This window comes from Anolis sagrei, chromosome 6, assembly GCF_037176765.1.
Source record: "Anolis sagrei isolate rAnoSag1 chromosome 6, rAnoSag1.mat, whole genome shotgun sequence".
Classification (NCBI taxonomy): Eukaryota; Metazoa; Chordata; class Lepidosauria; order Squamata; family Dactyloidae; genus Anolis; species Anolis sagrei.
The window spans coordinates 107855519-107877631 of NC_090026.1; the positions used below are offsets into that span (position 1 = coordinate 107855519).

The 22113-nt window shown below is 40.1% G+C and overlaps 1 protein-coding gene across 1 annotated transcript in view; it reads right to left on the bottom strand.

The window, feature by feature from the left end:
- DNAJC1 (DnaJ heat shock protein family (Hsp40) member C1) overlaps positions 1-22113 on the bottom strand; it is a 99049-nt gene that overhangs the window by 2720 nt on the left and 74216 nt on the right. Inside the window, exons 9-10 of the mRNA XM_060782382.2 lie at positions 15747-15866; positions 678-726 (exon numbers count right to left, since the gene is read on the bottom strand). Coding sequence (XP_060638365.2) covers positions 678-726; positions 15747-15866 — 169 coding nt within the window. The remainder of the gene's footprint in view (positions 1-677; positions 727-15746; positions 15867-22113) is intronic.

Here is a 22113-nt window from a genome sequence, read left to right on the forward strand (position 1 = left end):
CTTCTACCTGTATTAGCTTCCAGAAAAGGCAGTCAGTACAGCTAAGCGTATTTTTGTGACATCTGTATTGAGTTTTCATTGGCTTTTGCATTCTCAGGACCAAGTAATCACTAACATTAAAAATGCTTAACAACACACTAGTAGTTCAGTGGCACCCACTAGTTCTGGAAACTTAACTATTTTCACTGGATTTTCCCAGTACTGCAGAGGAACCATTGCATTTTTCATCATCCCTTTAAAAGTTCATTGATTTCTGCTGTGGGGAGGCTTCAGCGTTCAATGGAAATATATCCCAAAGCTGGATAACACAACAAAGTGCCAGTTTCCGGGCTACAACTGGGGGGTGGGGGGCAGAGAGATTACACTGTCATAACATTAAGTCCTATGCCTTATGGGGCAGCTGCAGCAATAACAACTGAAGTAGGATACAGGAGTTTGCTGCCTAAGACATTTGGCTAGAAACTACCTGTTTTACTCTTCCATACAAGAAGCTGGTGAGTTAAGACTGTATTCACCTATTTTCTGAAGTTTTCTGCCAACAAAAGGAGTTTTGCAAAGAATGCTGGATTATGGTTTATTACAAAACACACGTGAGTTTTTAAGCATGAGTGAGTCACATCACCACAACTGATTTCCACTTAACTCTGAGGGAATAAGGACAGATGTAACATACTTACCTGGGGAACATGTAACAGAGTCTTTCATCTGTTTGGCTTTCATTGTAACCTGTTTAGGAAGAGAGCCAGAGCATTAGAAGTTGTAAGAGCAGCCATGTTACAAGATGCCTAAGAAAACTGGCCAGGGCAGAAGAGATCAAGAATATTAATAGTCCAGCATTTCTCAACATGGGGGTTGGGACCCCTGAGAGGGTCGTGAAGGGGGGTCTGAGGGGTCACCAAAGACCATCAAAAAACACAATATTTTCTTTTGGTCATGGAGGTTCTGTCTGGGAAGTTTGGCCCAATTCTAATGTTGGTAGGGTTCAGAATGCTTTTGATGATAGGTGAACTATAAATCCAAGTAACTACAACTCCCAAATGTCAAGGTCTATTTTCTCCAAAGTCCACCAGTGTTCACATTTGGGCAAATTGGGTATTTGTGCCAAGTTGGGTCCAGATCCATCATTGCCTGAGTCCACAGTGTTCTCTGGATGTAGGTGAACTACAACTCCAAAACTCAAGGTCAATGCCCACCAAAACCTTTCCAGTATTTTCTGTTGGTCATGGGAGTTCTGTATTCCAAGTTTGGTTCAATTCCATCATTGGTGGAGTTCAGAATGATTGTTGATTGTAGGTGAACTATAAATCCCAGCAACTGCACCTCCTAAATGACAAAATCAACCCCCCAACCCCACCAGTATTCAGATTTGTGTGTATCAGATATTTGTGCCAAGTTTGGTCCAGTGACTGAAATTTTTTATTTATTTATTTATTCATTTACTATATTTATCTTCTCAGGCCACGGGCGACTCAAAGCAGAAAACACAGCCTGCATATCAGATATTTACATCGTAATTCATAATAGTGGCAAAATTACAGTTATGAAATAGCAAGGAAAATAATTTTATGGTTGGGGGTCATCATAACACGAGAAACTGTATTTAAGGGGTCACGGCATTAGCAAGGTTGAGAAACACTGTAATAGTCTCTCTCAGTGGTTCCTAACCTGTGAACTGCAGATCACTAGTGGGCCGCGAGGACGAAAATCCGGTCTGTGAACCTCCTTCCCCTTTATTTTATTTTATTTGTTATTTTATTTCTGCTCCTTTTGCACTGCCTGCCACTCCTTCCCTGTCGCTGACCATGGCATATGTTCTGTATCAGAAACTTGCTGATGTGGTCTATTCAATGCAATTGTCTGAATCAGCACCTGAAACTGAATCTAAAGTTGACCAAAAACTGATTTGTAACCCTTTTAGTACTAATGTTGGGGAGTGATCCCTGGTCAAAGTGGTCCTTGGTCAAGTGATCCCTGGTCAAGTGGTCCCTAGTCAAAATAAGGTTGAGAACCACTGGTCTATCTGGTCCAGATCTGGATTGTCAAGACACTTAAACCTCCAAAGTATCAATCTCAGGTTTACCTACCCATCACTTCACTGAAAATCTGAATATAGTTCCAAGGGAATCTTTTCTCAATCAACAGAGGACCAATAATGATCATTTGGTTGATCATTATCCCACAAAGAGGACATGCTTCTGTTCCTGACATGAGCAATGTCTCCAGAACCCAAGAGTCTGATGTGAGGGGTGCTGCCTATCTCTCTTTCTTGACATGCATTCTGAGCAAGGCAGGGAAATTGTTGAATATCGAATGTTCTTGTACTACATCTCCCATGGTCCAACCACCCAGGCTGATGGGAAAGGGTGGTCTGTAAAGGAAGCTAGCTTGTAGTGGGACACACCACTGGCGCATCAAGCTCCACTTACACATACTTTTAACCAAATCTGCTATTCACTCTCAGTACAATCAAGAAATGCTCTCCACATTTATCTAGAGAACCCACCCAAGTAATAATAGTTTAAGCCCATACTCTTTAAAGCAGATATTTGAAAGTCAACAGCGCCTGCTAACAACAGAATGCAGAAAGGAGTGTGTTGCTCCCATTGGGCTCAATCTAGGCAGCCCAGTGATCGTCACTCATTTCCCTATCTCTTCTTTGACATATGGCTTGCTTTTCTAACTGCACCCCTTCCCTGATACCCCAGGCTGCCAGGCACAACACTAATTAGAAAAATGTGCTCATATCTTCCCACCTGCCTGTTGTTTTGCTGCTTACCTGAGCCTTTTCCATACAAGCAGCAAATCCCCCATCAGCCTGCTATTGCAACCTGAATACAGGAGATTAGTGACTACAGAGGCAAACAGAATCAGTTTACAACATCTCAGGCAAACAAAGATATTGTTTCATGGAATCAGAGAGTGCTTTTCTGTCAGTTCAGAAAACCAGTTAATAATCACACTAAAAACCCCTTTGCATGGCGAACTAATAACTTAAAAATAATCATGGCCAAGATCCGGAGGAGAGCATGGAAAAGTTGCTTTTTCTGCTCTAACTCCCTCTACCCCTTTCTCAATGGCATTTATTGTCCCAAAATTTTGGATCTTAAACTTCAGCATGATTTTTGCACTCAAACCGCCATTTGGCTTAACACTTGGAAGATCAAGTATCCAGAAAATTTAGTTGCATAAACTACTATTAAATCTGAGTCATTTGAAATCATATGCTAGTAATGGCAATCTCGGCAAGACTATTATACCGTTGGCATCAACTGACTACTGTAAAGATCTGATCACCTTTACAAGTGCCTACAAAATGCTCTGTTTAAAACAACCAATTTTAAAGTAGATGTAACTAATTTTAGTGTTTATGCATATTTATAGTTATTTTATGTTCCAACATGGAATGCTTTCCGTATATATGTTGTATATATGTTGTGGTCTGCCCTGAGTCCCGTTTGGGGTGAGGGGTGCAATATAAATGTTTCAAATAAATCGTAATAATAAATACCAGACAGCGCTAAAGAACTTCATGCACCATATGTCATCCACACACACTTCAATCTGATGGGAATCCAAACTCTGTGTTCACTGTAAAATCCTAGAAAGAATGCACTATTAATGAATTGAGCCAGAGAAAGTGTTATCCTTCACGTGTGCATGTCTGATATACCTTTATCTGTTGTTTGTCCTGTCTTTAATGGCACTGAATGTTTGAAATGTATGTGTTCTGTGATCCCCCTTTGGGATGAGAAGGGCAGAATATAAATGCTGCAAATAAATAAAGAATTCCCTCAAGAAGTAAGAGTGCAAGAGCAAAAGTTACAAATCTAGTGAGGGGGAAATGGGCCAAGAAACAGGTGTGTGGAAGGCCAGCCCAGAGTGCTGGGACAGGTAAGCAGGTCAGGTGGCAAAAGCCCTTGATTAAAAGAGACTGAGAGCAGCTTCGCTTTCCTAATCAGAGCAGTTGATAAAAACAAATCTAATACGTCCCACCAGCATAAAGCCCGGAAGGTAATTTAATGAATGCTGAATGATCTATCAACTTACAAATAAGAATATGATCTCATTATACTAATTGAGAGGCTTTCTTTTTGTTTTGTTAGAAGAGCTAAAATGGCTGACGTGCCAAACAACTGCTTGAATGTTTGGATCTTTCAGGACAATTATCACATCAAACTGACAAGGATACTTGGAGTAGATTTAGGCTAGCCTGAAGGCAAAAATAAAAGCAATTACCCAATTTTTACTAAGATTCCAATATATGGTCATGTTGCATGTGTTTATGCACCTTCAAGTTGCCTGCTGACTTATGGCAACCCCATTAATCCCATATAGTTTTCTAAAACAAGGAATGCTCAAAGGTGAATTTGGCAATTTCGTCCTGTGAAACATCCCCTACAAAACTTTTCAGCAATCGGAATTAAGGAATTACATCTTTCTTAAAAAGAAACTATGTTTGGTAAGTTAGAAAGAGCGAAAAGGTGAATTCTGACTCTGTCCTTACTAGGCTGCTAAAATATCACATTTGACAACTCCTTGGGAGTTTGAATTTGATCACATCTCAAAACTGTGATCGTATATGGCCACTGGACACTTCTTTTATGCAGCTCAGACAATGATAGCTCAATGTATTATTGAAGACTTTCATGGCCGGAATCACTGGGTTGTTGTAGGTTTTTTGGGCTGTATGGCCATGTTCTAGAAGCATTATCTCCTGATGTTTCACCTGCATCTATGGCAGGCCTCCTCAGAGGTTGTGAGGTCTGTTGGAAACTAGGAAAATTGGGTTTATATATCTGTGGAAAGTCCAGGGTGGGAGAAAGAACTCTTGTCTGTTGGAGCTAGGTGTAAATGTTTCAATTGGCCACCTTGATTAGCATTTGATGGCCTGACAGTTTTTAGGTGTGGTTTGTTTTTGCTTGGGGGAATCCTTTGTTGAGAGGTAATTAGGTGTTCCTGATTGTTTATTGTCTGGAATTCCCCGTGTTTGAGTTTTGTTCTTTATTTACTGTTATAATTTTAGAGTTTTTAAAATACAGATAGCTGGATTTTGTTCATTTTCATTTCCTCCTTTCTGTTGAAATTGTCCACATGCTTGTGGATTTCAATGGCTTCTTCGTGTAGTGTGACACTGTAGTTGTTACAGTGGTCCAGCATTTCTACGTTCTCAATATGCTGTGTCCAGGTTGGTTCATCAAGTGCTCTGCTATGGCCGATTTCTCTGACTGAGTTAGTCTGCTGTGTCTTTCATGTTCCTTGATTCGTGTTTGGGCAATGCTGCGTTTGGTGGTCCCTATGTATACTTGTCCACAGCCGCATGGTATATTGCAGACTCCTGCAGAAGCGAGAGGATCTTTCTTGTCCTTTGCTGAACATAGCATTTGTTGTATTTTCTTTGTGGGTCTGCAGATAGTTTGTAGGTTGTGTTTCTTGGGTGACTTTTGGTTAACAGATCTTCACAAAAGATGAAAGCCAGTTTCAGTGATGCAAGCAGTGATGCTTCCAGGCATCTCACCTGAACTGAAATGCCTTGTGCCACAGGTTTTGAGTTATTTATTGCACTGTTCAAATTGCTGACTTACAAAAAAAGAAGGTAAGGCAAACAAAGATGTGAATCGAAGCTCTGCACTATTAACTGGAAGACATCTCCCATTTGCAAGTCCTCGATATCTCTGAAAGCTCATACTAAAACAGCGAGTCTTAAAGATACTTCTAACCCCTTTCCCCTTCTGTTCTGTTTATGATTTAACAGACAAAAGTATTCGGAAACAGCTTGGATAAGGAACATTCGGTCATCATAAAGGAGTCTGCTGTGTCCGGTCTTAATGTTGACTGGGAAATATGGAGAAAGTCAACTTCTAGTCACAGCAGAATGAGCTAGAATAGTGGTTACCAAACGGTGTTCTGCATAAAATTATCCAGAATATATTGGAGTGTGGTGGAGTCACCTTCCTGGAGGATGGATGGCCATCTGTCAGGGGAGCTCAGATTGTGTTTTCTGCATAGCCATATGGGCCTGAAGTGGATGGCCTTTGGAAATACCTTCTAATGTCACAATTCTATGATATCTTGATTAAACAAATCAGGGATAGACTTAGGATTCCAAAGAAAATAAATGTGTTCTGAAGGGTTCAAAAAAAAAGTTTGGGAACCAGTGAGCTAGAAACTTGCCTCAATGCTACTATCTATTCTGTTGTGATGTGATCCTAGCTTCTTCTTGCAGCGCTGGGGTCCCACTCTCTCAATCTTTTTCTTTATCCTACTGGCCCTTGAATCTTTAAACATAATACCTACGAAGATGATCCCCATTTGACGGCCAAGACAAGATCTGTTAAGAAATCTATTTTTAAAAAACCAAGACAAAGGAGTGAAAACAAAACAGGAACTTCAAAAGATCCTTCTAGGTATGGGTTGTTGTGAGTTTTCCAGGCTGTATGGCCATGTTCCAGAAGCATTCTCTCCCGACATTTTGCCTGCATCTATGGCAGGCATCCTCAGAGGTTGTGAGGTCTTTTGGAAATGAGGAAAACTGGATTTATATATCTGTGGAATGTCCAGGGTGGTAAAAAGAACTCTTGTCTGTTCCAGGTAGGTGTGAATGTTGCAATTGGCCACCTTGATTAGCATTTAATGGCCCAGCAGTTTCAAGGTCTGGCTTCTTACTACCCGGGGGGAATCTTTTGTTGGAAGGTGATTAGCTGGCCCTGATTGTTTCTTGTCTGGAATTCCCCTGTTTTTGAGTGCTTCTGAAACATGACCCACACAGCCTGGAAAACTAACAACCCAGTGATTCCGGCCATGAAAGCCTTCGACAATACCTTCTAAGTATGTTTTTGTAATGAAGCAATAGTAACATTCAATAAGAAATGCAAGTATAGAGCTAGGAACGGGAAAATGCTCAAGTGCCATAGTGGGTCTGTGTCAAAAGCAACAACAATTAGACATACTTTTTTTTAGATTGGAAGGACAAGGGAGGGAATATCCCTAGAGCTCTTTAAAGTAAATGACCCAAAGAGAATGTAGCAAAAAGCTTTTAGAATAAAAGAAGTGTTTTGTTTGACAACATGGGGAAATTAACAAGTGAACCCATACAATAACTCAGGTATGAGTATATAAAAAGGCACCACTCTCGCCCTCAAACCCGGATTTAGCTGGCAGTGCTCTTGAAGAAATGGGATGCAAGTTTAAATAACAAGCACAACCTGACAGCTGACAAAAGCCAGAAGCACTCCCTTTAAATAATTTCATCCTGTCGAAGAACAGCAGCTGTAACAAATGCACACAAAAGACCAGAAAGTAACTTCCAATGTCAAATTTCAATCAGAACACACCAAAACTGTCACTGCATTTTAAGACTGACCACAGCCTAAATCGGACTATTAGTCCTAACTAGAGTAAACCAATTAAATCAATGAAAATCCGGTAAGTGAGCATTTGTGTAAGTTCTATTAATTCAATGGAACTACTCCATTCTGAAACTAACAGCTGGAACCAGGTTCAAGCCTTCATGATCTATTAAAATGAGTTTCAATTTCTCTGTTCGTAATTATGTAAAACAAGTGGATGTATTTTCCAATTCTGCATAGTTCTGCTTTACAGATTCAAGCTGGGAATCAAAAGGCTTGTGCATGTAAACCATTTCTGCCTGTGCATGGGGGAAACCCTGATTTTCTCTTCCATCAGCAACTTCTCTCGTTTGTTTTTTCAAATCCTGTTCAGGAAGATCCCACGACCATCTGGGATGTCTTTTGGAAAATTCTCTTTTTCTAAAACGCGAAGGAACAAGTTTGGTAGTGGGTTGCTTCATGAAATTTAATTAGAAGCATGATAAGCGGACATAACACAAGTTATATTGAGCGACTGGACAAATTTAAAATCAAAGTCGTAATTGATTTTTTTAGATGACTATCAAAGAAGCTGGTACATTTATGTGTAAAGCCCTTTAGGGATACGCCAAGCAGTATGCTAATTGTTTTAAATGTAGAGAAAGCAAAATAACTGTCATGTCATAAATTGCTTTCAATAACAATAATGTGCAAATAATGCTTTTAATTCAATCTGAGATCAGTACCAACAGGTTAATATAAATTACGTAGGCGTCTACATTTGGAAAAATAGGTGGGTACATAAAATAATGTTTCTTTCCCACAAAGTTCCATACAATTTAATGCCATTTTTCTAGGAATAATATGGAGGGCAGCGTTTTCATTTGTTACATTGTACACTACTGCTTATATCCTCCCCTGCTATATTTGCAAAATATCCTTCTCACTGGCAGGATTTTTTTGTGTCAGGAGTGACTTGAGAAACTGCAAGTCACTTCTGGTGTGAGATAATTGGCTGTTTGCAGGGACGTTGCCCAGAGGACGCCCGGATGTTTTGATGTTTTACCATCCTTGTGGGAGGCTTCTCTCATGTCCCCACATGGGGAGCTGGAGCTGACAGAGGGAGCTCATCGGCATTCTCCCCGGATTTGAACCTCCGACCTTTTGGTTTTCAGTCCTGCCGGCACAAGGGTTTAATCCATTGTGCCACTGGATAACAATGGCAAAGAGCATAATATTAAAAAACATAGAGGGAGGGATGAGCAGAACAAATAAGCTTGCATTCACACACAGGAAAGCATCCCTGCACCAAACAGACAGATGATAGGACACAACAGGAGAGATCAGAGGAAAAGTAGGTAGAAGGTCTGGATCAGAGGGACTCAAACTTTTTCAGCGGCTGAGTGCTTTTTGGAGCAAAAGTTTCTCATGGAGCCCCAAGAAAATTTTGCGTATTATATTATATATAATGTGTGTGTGTGTGTGTGTCTATCTGTCTATCTGTCTATCTATCTATCAGGTATGGACAACCTTTTTGGCGCTTTGTGTTCTAATTTTTTTTAATAGTCTTTATTGGTTTTTCAATTAATACATATACTTAAAAAGTCATTAAAAAGAAAGAGACAAGTCCGAAAGTAATGAGTCAGAGAGGAAGAATAAAAATGAAAAAAGAAGATGGGAATAGGCTAGGGAAAGGGGAGGTGGATGCTGGGTAGGGAGAGAAGTGTGTGAGCAAGAAAAAAATAGGAAAAATGTGTGAGAGTGCTGTCCTTTAAAAACGGTAGAAAACAAAGAACAAAGAGTTCAATCTTCCTTCGGTCTGGCTTCCCGATGTCTTCAGTGAGGTTTTCCTTTTCTTTCTTTCTCCTACTTTTTGTTCTTTCTTCTTTTATTTATTCCTTGATTAATGAATTGACTTTTTCTCCCTGCTCAATTTCTAATCTCTAGTTTGTTTCTATTTAAAATATTCATCTATCAGTGTCCAATCCATTTCGTTCTCTGTTAGTCCTTTGTACAGGGTTAGTCAAAATGCATAGGCCAAACATACATACAATTGTATGTATGTTTGGCCTATGCATTTTGACTAACCCTGTATTTCTGAATTAAGTAGCTTAATCTATCCATATTTTTCACTTCCAAAAGTTTCCTTTCCCAATCTTCTACCTTGGGTGTCTCTTCTTGCCTCCAGTTTCTGGCATAGCATATTCTTGCCGCCGTTGCAGCGAGGAATAGGAGTCTGTCTATATTGTGATCTATTTTCTCGTCTGTAATTCCCAACAAAAATATTTCCGGGCGCAGTGGTATTTTAATCTTCAATATGTTTTGTAGTTTTTCTTGTATTCCTTTCCAATATGTTTTGCCCTTTTTACAGTGCCACCACTTATGGTAGAAGGTGCCCTCTATCTCCCCGCATTTCCAGCATTTCGTATTCAAATTCCTATAAAATGTTCCTAATTTCTTTGGGGTCAAATGCCACCTATAGAACATTTTGGTCCAGTTCTCCTTTAGGTCATATGCCTTTGTATTCTAAAATTTGACGGATGGACCGGGTCAGTGGCAGATGGATTGAGAGTACTTCTGTGAAGTAACTGGGCAAAAAAGCATGATCAAATTCCTATGCACAATACACAAATCTCGTTTGTACAGCAAAAAATGAAAGAACAATACAATACAATATTTAAAATGAAGAATAATTTTAACCAACATAAACTCTGAGCACCTGATGAACCAACCTGGACTCAGCATTTTATTTGAGAACACTGAAATGCTGGACCACTCTAACAACCACCATGTCAGACTACACAGAGAAGCCATTGAAATCCACAAGCATGTGGACAATTTCAACAGAAAGGAGGAAACCATGAAAATGAACAAAATCTGGCTACCAGTATTAAAAAAACTCTAAAATTGCAACAGCACAACAACAGAGAGGAAGCAGGCAGGGACATCTAATTACCTCTCAACAAAAGTTTGCCCCAGGCGCAGTCAGGCCATTGTATGCTAAACAAGGTGGTCAGCTGAAACATTCACACCTAGCTCCAGCAGAGAAGAGTCCTTTGTCTCACCCTGGTCATTCCACAGATATATAAACCCTTTTTCCTAGTTCCAACAGACCTCACTACCTCTGAGGATGCTTGCCATAGATGCAGGCGAAACGTCAGGAGAGAATGCCTCTAGACCATAAACTTAATAGTATTTCAGTAGAAACCCCAGGGCCATCCAGTCCAACCTCCTTCTGGCATGCAGGAGAAGCACAAAGTACCCTCAACAGATAGTCATCCAGCCTTTGTAATAATCTATATAAATAAAAATGTAATGTTCATTTGTGGGATTAACATAACTCAAAAACCACTGGATGAACTGACAACAAATTTGGACACAATACACCTATCAGGCCAATGTATGTCCTTCACTCAACCCCTCCCCCCAAAAAACAGTGAAAGGGACTTTAAAACCCAAACATGATAAAACAAGGTACAGCGCATGCATGAAAATGACCCACTGGTCCTTCCCCCTCCTGCACGAGCAGGGAGCGTTGACTGCTCCAGTGGGCTGGGCAGGCAGACCTTCGGCTTTATCAGGCCCCCAATTTGGTGTCTCCCCCCCCCTCACACTCGCCACCCCCACGGGGTCCCTACCATCCTCACCTTTGGGTCTACCCAAAGACCAAAGGAAGGAAGCAAAGAAAGAGGTAGAGAAGGAAGAAAAGAGAGGAAGAAGGAAAAAAAGGGGGGGAGGAAGGAAGAAGAGAGAGAAAAAGGGAGGGAAGGTTGGCCACAGCAATGCGTGGCGGGTACAGCTAGTCTAAATAAATAAAAATGTAATGTTTGTTTGTGGGATTAACAGAACCCAAAAAGCACTGGACGAATTGCTGCCAAATTTCGCCATAAGACACCTACTAACCCAAGGAATGACCATAACTCAACAAAATTGATTTTGTCATTTGGGAGTTGTAGTTGCTGGGATTTATATTTAACCTACAATCAAAGAGCATTCTGAACTCCACCAATGATGGAATTGAACCAAAGGTGGCACACAGAACTCCCATGACCAACAGAAAGCACTACAAGCGTTGGTATGCATTGACCTTGAGTTTAGGAGTTGTAGTTCACCTACATCCAGAGAGCACTGTAGCCTCAAACAACGAAGGATCTGGACCAAACTTGGCACAAATACTCAATGTGCCCAAATATGAACACAGATGGAGTTTGGGAGAAATAGACTTTGACATTTGGGAGTTGTAGTTACTGGGATTTATAGTTCCCCTACAATCAAAGAGCATTCTGAACCCCACCGACAGAACTGGAGCAAACTTCCTACATAGAACCCTCATGACCAACAGAAAATATTTAAGGCTATCCAGTCCAACTCCCTTCACCAGGGCAAGAAAACGTAATCAAAGCCCTCCTGACAAAGAGCCATCCAGCCATAGATATAGACAGATAGATATGATTCTCACACACAGAGATATAGTATCCTAGATTTGAAAGTGACCCTTAAAGAAGGACAATGATATGTTGCATGTTCCAGAGTGGGCAAACCAGACAATCTCCACATCAACACTGACAAAGAAACAGCAGGAAATACTGTTTACCCACAAGCATAGAAATTACATGTATTAGAAACCAACACTTTCTCATTACTTTACTATCCCGATCACCAGACTGGGCCACAGCAACTCATGGCAGGGATGGCTAGTAATAGTAATAATAATCATCATCATCACAAACACCATCTGCCTGCGACAAAGAACTGGTGGGATCACAAGCCGGAAAGTTACAAAAAATGAACACGTCAAACTACTCTGAGACTTCCAAATTCAGACTGACAAGAGTTTTGGAGCACAATACTCCTGAACTCACAATTGTGTTAAAAAACAAGGTATGGATCGTCAATGCTGCAATCCCAGGTAACAGCAGGATTGAAGAGAAACAACTGGAAAAGCTGACACGATATGAGGATTTAAAGATCGAACTGTAAAGACTCTGGCACAAGCCAGTAAAGGTGATCCCAGTGGTGATTGGCACACTGGGTGCAGTGCCTGAAGACCTTGGCCTGCACTTAAACACAATCGGCGCTGACAAAATTACTATCTGCCAGCTGCAGGCCACTTTTTTGGGATCTACACACATTATTCGCCGATACATGACACAGTCCTAGACACTTGGGAAGTGTCTGATGTATGATCCAATACAACAGCCAGCAGAGTCTTCTTGTCTGCTGTGGACTCATCTTGTTGTGTTTCCAATAATAATAATAATAATAATAATAATAATAATAATAATAATAATACAAGCAACTCCAGGAGCCATCAAGTCCAACCACCTTCTAACATGCAAGAAAAGCACAATCAAAGCACCTTGAACAGATGGCCATACAGCCTTTGTAACAATTAATAATAACTATTTTAATTATAATACTAATAGTAATAGCAGCAGAAACCTCAGGGGCTATCCAACTCCCTTCTGCCATGCAGGAAAAGAGCAATCAACGCACCCCCAAAAATGGCCACTCAGCCTTTATAACAACAATAGCAGCAGCAGAAGCCCCAGGGGCCATCCAGTTCATCTCCCTTCTACCTGCCATGCAGGTACTTCTTTCTACTCCCTTCTGCCATGCCATGCAGAAAAAGCACAATCAACACCCCCCCAAAAATGACCACTCAGCCTCTGTAACAACAACAACAACAACAACAGAATGCCCATGGGCCATTCAGTTCAACTCCCTTCTACCATGCAGGAAAAACACAATCAAAGCACCCCCTGAGCAGTGAGAGGGAAATAGGGTTTGGGAAGCAAGGAAGACAACTGGACGGTGAGGGGGAAGGAGAAGGAGGGGGAAAGAGGAGGGAAAGCTTGGAGGGGGATGAGGGGGAGTAGGGAGGAGGAGGAGGATGGAGGGGAAGGGAAGCGCCGAGCCCCCTGGTATGCTTTTTGGAGCACCAAGGGATCCATGGAGCACACTTTCAGAACCACTAGTCTAGATCAAGGCTTCTTAAACGTTTCCCGCTTGTGACTCCTTTACATCCAAGAAATTTCAACAGGACTCCAGGTCGATAGGTATATAAGCTAGGTATAATAATCAAACATTTCCTGGTAAGAAATCGGCATTTGCAAGGCTTGCTAAACAGGCTGATTTTTCTTTTTATGACATACAGCTGAAGTATCGTCTGCAGAGTTCACTGTAAACATGGCATGTGTACATGTCTAAAACAGCCACCTTTTACTGTTGCATAATTTTTCCTGACCCCAACATTGAGCTAAGAGGACTCCATTTGGGGTCAGGACCCACAGTAGTATCTAGATGAGGCAGAGAGAGAGAGATCTGTGAGAGGAGTGAAAGAAGATGACCAGAGAGAAAAGGGGAAAAGACGGGTAGAAAAGCAGAACTTATGGACTCAAGAGAGAGGAGATGTAAATGACACACAGAACAACTAAACAGAGGAACGGGAGGAAGGAAACAGGATGACAGAGAAGGATGGAAACAACACAACCATTAACAGAGAAGAAGGTGACTGAAATGGGGAAAACAGAGAGAGAATTAGTATTCCCTGAATGAGTGGGAATTTACAAAATTGGGATCATTTTGAAGACCATCTATTAATTTTCTACATTTTAGTACATGTATCTTTGTATTGGTATAGCATTTTCTTCTTCTACAGTTACAAAAAGTCAACTTGTCAAAGATTATAAAAGTTAAATTAAAGAGTAAAGAAATCAACAACTGAAAAATAAAAGGAATAATAATAATGAATGTATTCACTTTTTTTTAGAGACAGAACCAGGTCTACTATACTAAATTAAGTTGTGTTTTTTTGTGGGGGTAAAGGAGGAACATTCAGTGCAGCATTAATTATTCCAAATATAATTCACTCTCTCCCAAAGGAGATTAAAAATACTATAGACCCATTAAGAAATCATACATGCATGTGTCTGTATGCTTAATTGTTAATTTCAACTTTATCATCTGGGACAGATTGGACTTCTTTGGATTGATTTGGAGGCCAAGGTCATCAGTGAGGAGACTGCAGTGTGAAGACATCTGTGAAATAATTTCTATGATCCTTTGGCTAACAATCAGAGAAACAATGATGCCCAGAGTCCTTAGGTTTGTAGCCACTGCCTTCACTAAACTGAAAATGTTTGGCATCTATTGCAAATCTTAGCAACAGGAAAGATGGAACGAAAGTAGGAATGCTGAAGGTGCAGAATGGTGAATCAGTATGATTCCCCATTTGGCTGTGGAAACCCACTAGGTGACCTTGGGCAAGTCACACACTCTCAGCCCCAGAAAATCTCATAGCAGTGTCACCTTAGGTTTGCAATAAGTGATACATGACTTGAAGGCAAACCATAATAGGTTACAAATGGACACAGTGCTAATGGCCGAGTTTGAGTCAAGGCTTGAAGAAACAAAACAGAACTCTCTCAAAGCATTGTATACAATCTAGCAGCTTGGTTTTAATGATTTTGTAGTGTTTAGGTGTACTGTTTATGAAGTTTCCTTCCCAAGACAAAGGCAGCACCTTTGTCTTGGGAAGGAAGACAAAGGTGCTGCCTTAAACACTCAGGAAATCCAGTTTAAAGAAGTCTTCAAACTCATAGGTCATGGCCATGGAGCACATAAACCAGTGTAGCAGGAAAAAAACAGTCCACAACTCAAATACCTTCTCAGACCGACAAAAAATTATGATAGTTTGAGTTCAATGTGTGAGCGCAATGTTCCAATTGCTGTTCACTGAACTCCAGATAAAAAGGAATTGAGTAAACCAGAGCAAAACAGACCTGACACCCATGATATAATACTGTACTACGAGATCCCACTGAATGATATTGACTCCACTATGGAAGGTTCTCAAAGGTCTTCACAGGCACGGTGAAAACCCACATGTGTGACACAAAGACTGCAAGGAAAAACAAAGCATCCCAACCCTTTAAAGTAGTCATTTCATTCTTCGTCGTATTTCACATTATGACATAGGTCCATCATTTGCATGGGGGGAAGACCCTGAGCTTTAATTAATGGAAACCACCTGTCTAAACACTATTAGATGATCTGAATTTTTTTAAGGCCTAAGAAGAAATGTTATCTTTACTTAAGTTTTTGCAAATGTTCTCTCCCAGCTAAGAGGGTTTACTACAAAGAATAAAACTGGCATTGTTTTTCTGTTATCAGGTTACAGTAGCTCGGGTCTCTAAGCACCAGGATACTCATATAGCTGATCAGTTACAGCTGTTAATTGTGGAGCAGAGGGACCAGCTGACATCTGCTTCTTGCTTGGTTAGTTAATGGTTCACTTCCAGGTCCTAAAAGGATTGTAGCCTCCCTCAGAAGAACATGTCGGACCCCATCTATGTCTGCCTTCTACACTGCCTGTCTTGTTCTGGAGTGTCCATACAATGCAAATCGAAGTGAACTCACATCTGCCACTGATCGACCCAATTCGTGAGCAATCTTTTCCCATCGACCAGGCGTTCCTCCTGGGAACTTAACCATACTTCTTGTCAGTTGGCTAAGGTCCTCTTCTGTCCAGTCAGGTGCCTGTAAAATATTTGTAGAACATTTGTTACATGAGGAAACTAGAAGGATTTTCAGTCTGTCTCAAAATGCCACAGGACTTAAGCAAAGTAATTAGACAAAGGATATGAATTGCAAACATCACAGTTTCATGGTTCATTTAACAGCACCTACTTCCTCTAGTTGCATAAAGTAACGGAACAACCAATGTATTACATATACATGGATCAATTTTATCTGCTGGATATATATTACATAGGGACAAACTCGAGACACATCAGGACTGGAAAGGCAAGTTGATCATTTTGTAATATATTGGATCAAAGTTAGACCAATCTCTGTGTGCCTATGTACATGGCATAAACACACACAAGACAAAAAAAATCCTCAAAACCTACCATGCTGAGACATTAAAAATGTCAATATTACCTGCCTTGAGATAGTCAAATTATGAAATAGCATATAAAATCAATTTGCTGAAGAGAATTCCAGAAATATAGAAATGTGAAGATCAAGAATTTACCCCAAAACAAAGGCAGAAATAACAGAGAAAGTGTTGTTTTTTTGTCTTGGAGGAGGGGAGAAATGCAGGCCATGTCTTCCCTGCTGTCCCCCCCCCCCCCCCCCGGTCTTTCTGGGCCTTCTCATCTCTAACACTCTTACATTTTAAAACGGTGTAACAAATCTGCCGAGTTTATCTCTGACACGAAAAAGGATTTGTGGAGGTAGCGTTCAATGTGTTAAAAGCAGCCAGGCTGAATAGCTTCTAAGCCCGGTTCACACACAAGAGAAGCGGAGAGGGAACCCCTCCCTCTTCTCAAAGAGGCCAATACATGACCACCCATTGCAAACCAACTCCAGCTCCTCCTTTCACGACAAATCAGAATTTTTTTAAAGGCAAAAGAGCAGTGGCTCTGTATAGGGACGCCTTAACATTCAACATGTAAGCAGCTGTTTCCACCTTCCCTTTTCTCTTCGAAAAGCCATCTGCAGCAGGCTTCCTCTGCCCTGGCACGGGCAGTAAGCAACAGCTTCCCATTTCTATTTATTTCTAAAAAGAGCCCCTTTTATGACAAATACCTCCCCTAATCACCATTTCCGATAATGAACAGGCAGGCATCAAGCAGTTTGCATTACAGAGCCATCAGCACAGAACAACAGTCAGAGGTGAATGACCCCAGAGACCATCTCCACAGCTACGGCAAAGCTTCGGCCTGACACTAATCCTGCCTGTCATTCTCCCACTGTGCTCCAACCACGCTGACGTCCGCCTGCTGCACCACAAGCTTAAACGGGGCCCTTCCTGACTTTTTACTGTCTCCCCCAATCAATGGCTCAAGCGTGCTCTTTTCACCATGTCCAAATGGCAGCTTCACTCATAATCAGAGTGCTTGGCTCCTGTTTAAAGGGCTTCCCAAAGGCGCTGCCATTTGCATTCATTTGCAAAGCAAACTACTTTTATTCACTTTATCCTGCTATCACGAATGCTCCCTGAAGCAGAGAAATTGGCATAAATATACAGCTCGCTGCTTAGGAGGCAGTAAATAATAGCCAATAGTGGGAAGGATTTTATCAGTCATCCCTCATTTTGGGCCTATGTATGTATTTGTTCCTCAGATGCCAAAGAATTATATCTGCCCATATTTTTTGTACAACCGTTATAACTCAATACAGGGCTCAACACTGCATGTGTATGGGTTATATCTTAAAGAAGCATGTATTTTTCACCTCTAAGGAGAAGGGGAGAAAAAAAAATCACACCAGGAACACATGCATACATTCACACAAGCCGTGCAATAATAAAATTGCCAGTGCTTTGGAGAATGAAAGGGACCCTCCGTGGAAGTAAGATAACCTTCAACGAGAAGTAATTCCATCACCATCATTCTGAGGGCAACATTTATCAAAGCTATTCATGTTCAACCAATGATCCAAAGCCTTAGATGTACACTATTGGCAGGAGCCAAGCAGTTCTTCAAGGTATATATTGCTGCTTACTTTGCATTAAATGGCAGTCTAATCATTGCGGAAGTTCTGGAAAGATTCAGAGGGGAAGAGTATCTTATCAGATGGATGTCAGAAGGATTGATGCCTGTTGCACTAGAGCCCTGAAACACCTTTCCACTACAAACCACACTCTGTCTAGATAATCCAGTAAGTAAAAGTTTATTCAGAGAAGAGTATATAAAAATAAGCATATCTAAAAATCAATTAATTGATTAATTTATTGATTGTTTATTATGCCATTGTTTTAATTGTTTTAAACTGTTTTTATGATGTTGAGCATTGAATTTTGCTATTGTTAACTGCTTTGAGTCACCCAAGGGCTGAGAAAAGTGCTATATAAATGGAATAAATAAATAAATACATAAACAAAAAGGAGAATCAAAGTTCAAAAAGTTATTTCCAAAGAAGCCAAGATTCCAAAATCTTCTCAAATATAGTCCGAATACACTCTGCACTTTATATGTTTTAATCTGTTTTATTGTTCTATGTATTTTATTTGCTCATGTATTTGAACTGTTTTATAGTTGGATGGGATATGTTTTTATTGTTATGTTTACATGTGGCATTGAATTTTTGCTGGAGTTTGTAAGCCATCTTCAGTACCCTGTGGGATGAGAAAGGTGGGGTATAAATGAAGAAGAAAAAATAAATAAGAGTCAATCAACAGATATTAATAATAAACTTTATATACTGCCCTTTCTCATCAAAGGGACTCAGGGCGGTTTCCAACATGTAAGGCAACATTCAATGCCAAAAAATAAAAACATTCAGACAAATTACGTCAGGACAAATTAAACAATATAACAGCAACATAACTCTAAACTTAATAACATATTAAATAACCATCAGTAAGAACGTAAATGATCAAATATATCCATAAACATGATAGCATGAATCCCAGGCAGGCAACCTATGCTACATGTGAACTAGAAACAGGAACAAACTTAGAAATTTGAACTCATGAATACAAAAACATAAGACCAGGAACCGAGAGCTGTTAACCTGAATACAATGTTGCTCTCACAAAGGATTGTAGTAGCACAAAACCACTCAAAAGGCTTCAATACTTCCTATGACATCATTCCTCACATACCTGCTTTTCCTCTCCTTATCTCTAAGCCACTGGGAAAAGCGAGTCAGTCTCTATTGTACACTCTGTGTCTGAAGATCCAAGCACCCTGATCTGAACAAACATTTGTCTCCCACATTTCTCTCAGCTAGCACTTCTGGCAGATTCTCATTAGAACTGATATCACTTTCTCCAGTCTCACAGGAACTGATAGGAGATTCCAAAACCACTCTCTCCAGGCCACTTCTATCCTTCTCTGGGTCCTCCAAATTTCTCCCAGCATCCCCTTCCTCATCTTTTGAGTACTCAGAATCTGACCAGGCTGCAACAATGCCCATCAGGGTAGACATGTGGTTCTTGGGATCTTATTCTATATACTGTCAACTCAAAAGTTAATCAGAAGCCTTCCAGGTGCTTGTATATACCCAGTCTCTCTAACCTGCAGTTCTCTGTAACTACTAGGATATTCTGTATGAAATTAAGAGAACATAGACAACTGTTTCCCAATTGAAAGCTTTCAATCAGATCCTGCAGTACTTTTCAAAAACACAAATTTAAGTATAGCAAAGTAAAAGTCTGCACTTTTTTGAAAAACTTAAAAGGAGAGGAATGGTTAAGTGAAAACACTCAAAAAGAACTTTCCCATAAATTATCTTTCACATATATAAAATGTAAGAACACAGAAACAACAAACATGTTTCCACTAATAACAAAATAAACAAATGTTCATCATATTTTAAAAAACACAGAATAAAGAATTTCCACTTTGTCTGATCAAAACAGCAGTTGTAAATTTAATTGCACTGGATTATAGTTTGGAACCCAATAAAAACCCCACACAAATATGTATGCTTGCACACATCATGAGCTTTCTAATTTTGTTTATTCCAACATAATTCCTTTACTATTTGCCAGAAAAATCGGGCTAGGTCAGGCCAAAAGTAAGACTCCTATATCCATAAGGGATACCTCTTCCAGACTCTCTGTGGATACCTGAAACCATGTGGAAAATCCTATATGTGTTCTGACTATACTTGGATGGAAAGTACACCCCAGGCCACAAACAGTTCTAGGAAGGAATATTTTTTCGAGTGTGGGCAAGTAAAATCATGGATATCTGTGAATAAAGGGGTCATGCTGTATCACTTTGATATTTTTAAAAAATCATTAATCTTGTAACAAACAGACACTATAGATACTTCAATGTTGCTATTTCTTGAAAAATTGCTTCTTCCATACTTTCAATATTTCCAGAAATTCTACATCTCTAGATAAATGAAAAGAGTTGGATTGAAGCCAACTGCTGATTAAACTTCCATGAGTTATAAACAGATACAGCTCCATAAGATCAAATGCAAATCAAATCAAAGAGGCATGTTAAAGCATAGATTCCTATGTCACACAGGTTTAACTAAAGCCTTCTTTTATCTTCTTTACTAAATATGAAATTTACCTATTGTATGCATGTGCCTTCAAGTCGCCTGTAAACTTATGGTGACCCCCATGAATGTCACAAGATTTTCTTAGGCAAGGAATACTCAGAGGCAGTTGGCAAATTCCATCTTCTGAAATACAGCTTTTACAAAGATATTATAAGAAATGCCTGCAATTAATTCTAGTGGGTTGTAAGTGAAGAATTTACAGCTTTAATCTCAAACAAGTACCCTAAATTTTGCATGTCTGAATTGTATGTCATGTGACAATATTTACATGTAAGCGTAGTTTTCCATACAACACCATCAACATCCTAAAGGCACCAGATCCTGTGTGATCCCTGGAAGCTAAGCGGGGTCAGCTTTGCTTCAGAGCTCTTGTGGTGTAATCACTAGGATCCAACTTGTCATGTCCAGCATTCTGTTTACCCATTGTAAGCTCCTTTGCTGATGTCAGAAGGGGATACCCACATGACAAAGAAGAAGAAGACAACCTTGCCCCTCTCCTTCTTCCATCTTAGTACTAAGATGGGAGACTATCAATGTTTACTTCAGAGGGGGCAGAAATCAAAAGGTTTTCAAAAGAAAATAAGGTATTTCAATTATTTTAAAAATCAGACATCCACAATCCTGGAGATTTTTTTCCTCCCTGCAGAGTTTCAGTGCATGTACAGCTCCTGAGCAATAGCTAATTGTGTCTTTAGATGCAACAGAAGAGCCCTCTGTGATTCATCTGCCGTAAGTAACGACGAGGGTGGCCACAGTGAAAATTTATTCTTCCTGATCTACTCTGGAGCCAACTGTAACCATGAGAGTCAGATGAATGTGTAAGCATAAGCTTCTGTCACTTAAAACCATGTTTGTCCAATATTACTGAAACACAGGGCCAAAACTCCTATCTACAATAAAGTAACAGAAGATGCCACATGGTGAGGAGACAGCTGTTGTGTCTACATAAGCATTCAGATTTCACATCAGAAAAGCTGTGCTTTGGGATTAACTCTCTTAACTGAACAAAATATATGGGAAAATGAAAAACCAAACAGAAGCATGAGGCACTATTTTTAACATGAAAATTAAAACAGATTACTTTTACATTTATAAATATTCATATCATCTGGTCAATTTCTAAAGGTTTCCTGCATAAAATTTCATAGGGAAGACCAACCAATATTGATTTATCATATTTATTTTTTATTTAAACACTTGGTGTAGGCTTTCTTTTTCCTGTTCTCTGATGTTTATCTGCTGTAGCCACCCCTAGCTCCTTCAAGGTCAAGCCAGTCACTTCAAGGATACCATCCATCCATCCATCTTGCCCTTGGTCGGCCCCTCTTCCTTTTTCCTTTCATTTTCTCCAGCATCATTCTCTTTTCCAAGCTTTCCTGTCTTCTCATTATGTGGCCAAAGTAATCCATCTTTTCCTCTAATATCTTTCCCTCCAGTGAGCAGCCGGGCATTATTTCCTGGAGTATGGACTGTTTTGATCTTCTTGCAGTCCAAGGTACTCTCAGAATTTTCCTCTAGCACCACAGTTCAAAAGCATCTATCTTCCTTTGCTCAGCCTTCCTTATGGTCCAGCTCTCACATCCATAGGTTACTACAGGGCATACCATTGCTTTACCTATGTGGATCTTCGTTGCTAGTGTGATGTCTCTACTCCTAACTATTTTATTGAGATTGGTCATTGCTCTCCTACCAAGAAGTAAATGTCTTCTGATTTCCTGGCTGCAGACTACAGCTAAAGTAATCTTTGCGCCTA